At 36.2% G+C, this 8030-nt stretch overlaps 3 protein-coding genes across 7 annotated transcripts in view; 1 reads left to right on the forward strand and 2 right to left on the reverse strand.

Moving 5' to 3' along the window:
* The window catches only part of LOC107605347 (lactation elevated protein 1), a 6902-nt gene extending 4365 nt beyond the window's left edge, over positions 1-2537 (reverse strand). Inside the window, exons 1-7 of the mRNA XM_016307203.2 lie at positions 2416-2537; positions 1921-2384; positions 1534-1670; positions 1241-1377; positions 857-1002; positions 571-650; positions 210-467 (exon numbers count right to left, since the gene is read on the reverse strand). Of these exons, the coding sequence (XP_016162689.1) occupies positions 210-467; positions 571-650; positions 857-1002; positions 1241-1377; positions 1534-1670; positions 1921-2053 (891 nt within the window). The 5' untranslated portion in view covers positions 2054-2384; positions 2416-2537. The remainder of the gene's footprint in view (positions 1-209; positions 468-570; positions 651-856; positions 1003-1240; positions 1378-1533; positions 1671-1920; positions 2385-2415) is intronic.
* On the forward strand, positions 2379-6031 carry LOC107605346 (pentatricopeptide repeat-containing protein At4g21065-like). Its single transcript, XM_016307202.2, has one exon. It carries the CDS (start codon positions 2424-2426, stop codon positions 4257-4259), a length of 1836 nt encoding a protein of 611 aa, XP_016162688.1. The 5' UTR covers positions 2379-2423; the 3' UTR covers positions 4260-6031.
* The window catches only part of LOC107605348 (DEAD-box ATP-dependent RNA helicase 56), a 6449-nt gene continuing 5972 nt past the window's right edge, over positions 7554-8030 (reverse strand). For 4 of the 5 annotated variants that reach the window (XM_016307205.2, XM_016307207.2, XM_021105160.1 and 1 more), the window contains one exon: positions 7554-7938. In XM_016307205.2, the coding sequence (XP_016162691.1) occupies positions 7928-7938 (11 nt within the window). In that variant the 3' untranslated portion in view covers positions 7554-7927. The remainder of the gene's footprint in view (positions 7939-8030) is intronic. The other variant, XM_016307204.2, reaches the window with a different exon arrangement.

Here is an 8030-nt window from a genome sequence, read left to right on the forward strand (position 1 = left end):
TCACCAAAAACTTCTAAAAGTGGAAAGGAACAGTACATGCCCATTGTTAAGCAAGAAAACCAAACAGAATTATAATACATATGAAAATACCCCATTACATCCATTTTACTTTCTAAATAATTAAATCAGTCATGATGGCTTCTGAAAAAAATAACCTACAATACAAATAATGAGAATCTATTATAATACGATTTTACATTTTTATTTACCTGTATTTCATCAAAGCACAAAATACTAGCCCCCTTTCTGTCCTCTTCTTGATTCAGGAAAAATTCATCTGCTACAGCTGGAAGTATGTTTTTCATCTGCATCTCTTGCTTGTACCTTTCCTCTGCAGCTAGCCACTCCTTAGCTTTTGTGTCAAAAGGAAGATTCATAATCCAACCAGCAATGCTAGACTGCAAGGACTTCTCTTCCATTTGAGTTTTCCATATCTTGTGCATGTGTTCATTTATTCTAAGCATGGCCTGCATATTGATAGGAAAAGATTAAACTCTTTCTCTTTCAGCGCTACATTCACAGTAGTCTGACTAAAGAAACATGATAAATAGTCCAGGAAAAAATACTCACCTCATGGAAGTGATACCTTCTTCGATGTTTAACTATTCCCTCAGTGGCACTGTAAAACATGTCCATCAGCATTGTCTTCCCTTCGGCATTAAAAATGTGATCAAGATTATCAGAAAAAAAGTTGCAAAATAAAGCAGACATTATATGAAAACTGGAAGCTGATATAAATGATGTAAGCATAAACGTAAAGCATTATGATAACCATAAATTAAGTGGTGGTGAAGTTTGAACTACAGGTAACATAGAGATTCATCTGAAATAAAGAAAAATGAAAGAATGAAGTTACCTGTGCCAACATTGCCATATATGTAAAGTCCTTTTGGGGCTGGAGGAGCAGTAGGACGTCGACCAACTAGTGAATCCAACTTCTTCTCACGTTTCAGATATGACACCCATTTTCCGACCCCTGGCTCCATATTTTCTGGTTTCTTACTGAGTCACAAAAGACTTCTCCCTTTAATAAAATGTAACTAGTACAGAAAACATAATTTGAAGCAAAACTCAAAACAAGGAAACATCAACAAATTTCAAACCAAGGAAACATAAATGAAGCAAAATTAGAAACTCAGACAAAAATATAGGTTTGATTGAAAATTCTCAGAAGCAAACCGATCACATGCTTAAGCAGCAGGTTGAAACCAAATCACCTAAACTTTGACTCAAAATTTACCGGGAGGACCATCTATCAACAAGTTTATTGTTCAACCGCTTCCACCAATCCTCCTCTTTCTGCTGCTGCTCAACTTCCTCCGTGAGAAGCTTTCGCCGTTCACTCTCCCTACTCTTCTCCCATTCAGATAGTTTTAACTGCCACAAGTGGAAGACTATGATTTTAAAATCACATTGACAAAAACTTACAGAATCCTTGAACATCCATAACCAAGTAAAAAAGCACATTGCTAGGCACAAACGAAAGGATGAAGAAAGATTAGAATAGAACAAAATATCCAGTTCCAATTTTACATGATATTCTTCCATATCTTTCTCATACTTCTCCAACCTTGCAAGCAAGTTCTCAAGCTCTGAAGCAACACCCTCTTGGTATGGATCATGCTTCAACTTCCCTTGCTCCACTAGATTCTTATACTGCACAAGCGGCCCTGTAATGATACCAAAAAAAACTAACTAAATCAATTGACAAATTCAAATTCAATATTTAAAAATTAGAGCTATAAAATTGAACAGCTTTCTTCGCTATCTTTGCCACCACCGGAACCTATCATAAGAAAGGAACTTGCCTACCACGCAACCAACTAGAAATTGGTATAACAATGAATAATTAAGAGAATTTAACTTCATTTCGCGAAATAAAAATGAGAAAGAAATTGCAGAAGGTGGAGCTTGGTGAACCTGGACGGCTTTGTGGGCGAAGGAGAGAGTGATCGCAAAAAGAGCGAAGCGCATTGAAACGAAGCTTGGAAGCTGGGTTTGTTTCTGCAATGAGCTTCTTGGACTCAGAGAGAAGATAGAATATTCTTCTCATCTTTTTCCAAATCCGTAAACGAGGTTGCTTTTTGCGTTATGCTTTGAATGCGATCATAAAGAATGCAGGTAGCTCGTAACATAAGAGAGGGACAAGTAGAGTTGAGAAAGAAGGAAGGTAGATGGCGATTGACGTGGCCGTTTCTGTTACCACCAAAATTTGTCAGGCAAAGTATAGGGTGGACCTTTTTTAAGAATTTTCGTCGCATGATCGCATCTAAGTGAGGGGTTTTATTTTTATTTAAATAAATAATAGCTTAATTATTATCTCACGTATGTAAAATTTGAAGAAGTTGCGTATATTGGTTAATTTCATAGTGATCAAATGTTCGCTCACTCTAACGCTGGACTCATCTTAGTAACTAAGAGTGATGAATCATTCCATCAGAACCAAGCTTTCACGTGCAATTACCAACTTAGCCCTCCAACTCCCTTCCTATACCTCCGAACGCAGACTAGCAGAACAAACCTGCTTGACCCTCCTTCATTCTTGCAACACTCTCACCAACCTCACACAAATCCACACCATCATCCTCAAATTGGGTCTCCATAACAACCCTCTTGTTCTCACCAAGTTCGCTTCAACATCTTCAGATCTCAATGCCATTCACTATGCTGCTTCATTCCTATTCTCCCCCTCTAATAATAATAACAATCTCTTACTGTATGATGCATTCTTGTTTAACACTGTTATCAGGGCTTATGCTCAAACGGCTGGCTCAAAGTTTAAGGCTTTGGAGTTTTACAAAACCATGTTTAGCTATGGCGTTTTGCCAAATAAGTTCACGTACCCTTTTGTGCTCAAGGCGTGTGCTGGCATTGGTGACTTGAATTTGGGGGAAATGGTTCATGGATCTTTGGTGAAGTTTGGTTTTGATGATGATCGTCATGTACAGAACACTATGATTCACATGTATTGTTGTTGTGGGGAAGGGGTTGAGTTTGCTCGGAAGGTGTTTGATGAAAGTCCCAAGATGGATTCCGTTACTTGGAGTGCTATGATTGGTGGATATGCGCGTCTGGGGCGGTCTATGGAAGCTGTTGGATTGTTTAGGGAAATGCAGGTTAAGGGTGTTGTATCTGACGATGTCACCATTGTTTGTGTGTTGTCTGCTTGTACCGATTTGGGTGCACTTGAGCTTGGGAAGTGGTTAGAGTCTTATGTTGAGAGGAAGAAAATACCAAAGTCAGTGGAGCTCTGCAATGCTTTGATAGACATGTTTGCAAAATGTGGTGATGTTGACAAAGCTCTGGAACTGTTTAGACAAATGAGTTTTCGCACTATAGTTTCATGGACTTCGGTGATTGTTGGTTTGGCAATGCATGGCCGCGGCTTAGAGGCTGTTTCGTTGTTTGATATGATGATTGAGCAAAGGGTGGCACCTGATGATGTTGCATTTATTGGGGTCCTCTCTGCTTGTAGCCACTCCGGGCTGGTCAATAAAGGACATTACTATTTCAATTCAATGGAGAAGAACTTCAGCATTGTGCCAAAGATTGAACATTATGGATGTATGGTGGATCTGTTAAGTAGAGCTGGACTTGTCAAGGAGGCTTTGGAATTTGTTCAAAAAATGCCTATTAACCCAAACCAAATCATCTGGAGAAGCATAATCACTGCTTGTCATGCTCGGGGTGAGTTCAAGCTTGGAGAGAGCATCTCAAAAAAACTTATCAGAAGCGAGCCAATGCAAGAGTCTAACTATGTACTGCTTTCAAACATTTACGCAAAATTGCTTCGCTGGGAGAAAAAGACCAAGGTTAGAGAGATGATGGATTTGAAAGGGATGAAGAAGATCCCAGGAAGCACCATGATTGAACTGAATAATGAGATGTATGAGTTTGTTGCTGGAGATAAGTCACATAATCAGTCGAAACAAATATACGAAATGATGGACGAGATGGGAAGGGAGATAAAGAGGGCTGGCTATGTGCCTACAACCTCACAGGTATTGCTTGACATTGATGAAGAAGACAAAGAAGATGCTTTGTATAGACACAGTGAAAAAATTGCCATAGCTTTTTCTCTTTTGAATACACCCCCTGGCACACCCATTAGACTCGTGAAAAACTTGCGTGTCTGTGAAGATTGTCATTCTGCTACTAAGTTCATATCTAAGGTTTATAACAGAGAGATTGTGGTGAGGGACCGCAATCGGTTCCACCATTTCAAGAATGGCGTGTGCTCCTGTAAAGACTTCTGGTGACCAGTTGATTGAAGTATCATTAATTTTCTTCACATTTTCTGAAACATCAAAATTTTCATGTCTGAATATCATTTTGGGATTACGATTTTTAATTCTTTTTTCAAGGTTTCTACTTTCCATCATGTACAAAATGTTGTCCAAAAACTGACTAGGAGGTAGATGAATAACCATGGGTCAATCTTGATGCTATATCCTAACAATTCACGAGACAGTTAAAGTTTCTTTTGTTGGTGTCAAAACATAGGTATTGTCCTCAGTTACTTGTCTGAACCAAGGGTAGAAATGCTATTGGTTGCCAACTTTTGTACGGCTGAAATTGAAATGTAAGCTATGTAATTTACTAAGGTAGCCATTTTAGAGTTAATTTCATGAAATCAATGAAGTTATATGCATTATTTTGGAATAATAAATAAATTGATTCCAAATAATTATTTGTCAATGTGCACCCTTAGGATGCATTTGGACAAGTCATTTGCAGGGAGTAATGTATTGTTTAATTGTATTTAAAACATTCTCTTATAGCATATGCTGTTCAGATATTTGCTTATAGTTTTTTGTAGTTTCTCTAGGTTAAAGGCTACCTTATAACCCAAGAATCAGGAATTTGAAATTGTCTACTTCACACTCCCCTCTCCTGGATTCACTTTGCCCTTGCTTTTCTAGTTTCTTGTTTTCATAGCCAGCCAGAGCTTGCTGATCTGAGGCCTACATCAGGTGTGTATTTGTAACTTGCTGCCTTGTTCCCAAATATGTTTATCAATGTATCATGACGTAGAAGCTGATCTCTTTTCATATGCCCTATGACAAGATCTCTCTGGATCATGCTTTTGGAGTTGTGGATTTTTCATATGGATTAACATCATCTTTTTTCTTGAAAAGATTTTGAATCCTGTAAATGAAAAGCAGACATTGTGACAATCTTTGGTTTATCATTTATGTTGTTGTATCTGGTTGGAAAATAATACCAAAATCATTAGTTATTCCTTTTCATTCTATGCTTTATTTGCGCTATGATTACTCTTTTGGCATCTCTTTGCTGCTCTACACAGGGTTCAATGGTGTTTCTTCATGCATTGTTGCATGATTTTACTATACTACTGTTAGGCTTTTGTACTCTTCTATTCAAATAAAATTTCATTCTCTATAAAATATAATGATTTATAATGTATAAAATTATAATCTCATTCTTATATTTTCGTTAGACAGTTTCATGATTCATCTTGGATTTCTGGTTCAGCAATCAGCATCTCGAAGAGTAGTTGTTGGAATCTTGTTTGAAGCTCAGGTTGATTCCATTCTTTGTCAGTAAGCTCTTTCTATGTTCTTTTCTATTTGTTTTGGTATAACTATGCCATGCTTTCTCCTTGGAATATGCTTTCTTTTCTTGTCTTGCTTGATAATATTTGATGAAATCACTCATTTTAATTGATATTTCCAATAGTGAGTTAGATATTGTCTCTTGGATAAAACTATAGACATGAGAGACGGAGCAGATATTTTCTATCTCTACAACCAAACAAGTTTCTATATCCAATGGTTTCTGTCTCAGAAACAGTATCTAAATATAGCCATAGAGATAGAGAAAATACAATAGTTTTCTCTCCTTGAAGTACCAAAATTTATATCTCTATTTCTGTCTCTATAGATAAACGAGTCTTTATGTTTAAATCTCTGTATTTTTATCTTAGAAATAATATCCAAATAAGTATTTGGGACACTAATTTTCTAAATTGGATGAATGAGCATGAGGTGTATGATTCTCTATTCTCTAATTTGATGTCTTTTGTAGCTTGAAACAAGAAGAATCAAACTAGCATCAAGCATTTATAATCAAATGCATCCAAAAAAGAGAAAAAGAAAATCAGAAATAAAACACTGCACAAAATACTTAACGAATTTTACGTAGTCATAATTTCCATTTATTCAATAATGTAAATTTTCATAGTCAATTTTAATACTTCACTTACAGAAGACGTTTTAAATGAAAAGTTAGCTGAATTTAAATATGAATTATGTTATAATTTATTATATATTGATAAATCGATTACAAATTGAAAGTGATTATAATCGTAACTAATTGAATAAAAAAACAATAAAACCTAATCCAAAGTTCCAAACTAAATAAAACAACTCAAATTTAAAATAATAACAAATTTATTATATACCTCTAACAAATTAATTAAATGTGCATGTATTGACTCAAACATGTTATAGGAGGAGAAACAATATTAGTGGATGTCCCTTGAGCATGATTGCTGTTGCATTAGCTGGACGGCTGGGATCACTTTAATCACAAACCATATATTACTATTAATAGTAATTGTTATACTTTGAAAATAAATAAAAAGTTGTTAAGGGAAGGTTGAAGTCTCAAATGTTCTTCATAGTATGGACTTCATACAGAACATCTTGCAATATGAAGGGGATTAGTGTTCCTTTGGGTATGTGAAATTAAGGAGGTTATTTGAGAAACAGATTGTACATAAAGGTTCTCACTAGAGAAATTGGTAAGTGCAGCTTCCTTTGATTCGAGAGACAACCAACAGTGCTGCTAATTGGATGACAACAAATGCAGCAAAGTAATAGAGATATTATATGGAATGGCTAGAATTAGGATACGAGATGCAACATATTTTGCATCAAGACATATTTAGCTAACTTTTTCCTGTTTTCTTTCTTTCTTTCTTTACCTTGTACACCCAATAAATGAATAAATAAATGCCTTCCCAATAAATAAAAAAAGTACAAAAAAAACTTGTAGTTTTTTAAATTCTGAAGGAATTCAATGTTAATCGGGTGAACCGTGAAATGGTAGTTTGGGGGAAAGAAGGAATTTTTTTAGTATAGCTCACTCGCTTGATGAACAATACATTGAGGAGCGGTGTTTCTTGTCCGTTTGGGGCCCATCTATCGCTGTTCCTGGTGCCTGTTCATTGTTGAATCTTATCCTCCATTGTATCATTTTGAGCAACGATTTGGTGATTGAAAATTGAAATGGGTGTGTATGACGGATGAGACGCCATTACTAGAACACCTACGTTCTCCTCGCATAAAATTAGGAGTAAATTTCGAAAAACAAAAGTACTACCACCAAGAAAATAAAACGGGGCATTTTAAAATCTTAATGTAAAACTAGCAGTTCCTATGAAAGAAAGAATGAGTAAAGGGTGATAGCGCCACCATTTGTCGAAAACTCGAAATAAATAAGATGCAAGAGAGATTGGGAGTATGACGCAAGAGGCGTGCCATATTTCTCAATTCTCATCTAGTTTATCACCAGTGTCCAAAACAAAATTGCAAATAAACAGCTCATTATGATAACACCAGCAAAATCTGTATAAACACAAGCAGCGACATAAACAAATAAAAGACCACTTCGTTCACTACAATAATAATTCAAAACAGAAGTTCTTGAAGGAACAGTCGAGGCCCTAAAGTGCAAACATCTACAGAATACAGAGTACAGAATTTGAATCCCACAAATTCATAGCCAGGATACCGCAAAATCCTAATAGCAACAAAAACCCCTAATAATAAAACGGTCATCATAGAACATAAAACTACACAAGGCTCAAAATGGGCTCAGTGGTTTAGGAGCCTTGGGCCGCTGAATGCCGAAAAGATAAATTCGTTGCATCCATGAGATAGACTCTTCACCAGCGTGGTATTCAAGATGGCACTGCAAAATATTGAGAGAGAAAAAAAGGGTCAAGGGAAGCAGCCAACAGCACAAACCCCAGAAAGCAAATGTGTCAGTTAAGAAAGGACAAT

Source organism: Arachis ipaensis, chromosome B06 (genome assembly GCF_000816755.2).
Source record: "Arachis ipaensis cultivar K30076 chromosome B06, Araip1.1, whole genome shotgun sequence".
NCBI lineage: Eukaryota > Viridiplantae > Streptophyta > Magnoliopsida > Fabales > Fabaceae > Arachis > Arachis ipaensis.

What these genes read in the sequence shown, in the direction of transcription:
- LOC107605346 (XM_016307202.2), top strand. Translation starts at nt 2,424, where the DNA reads ATGAATCATTCCATCAGAACCAAGCTTTCACGTGCAATTACCAACTTA.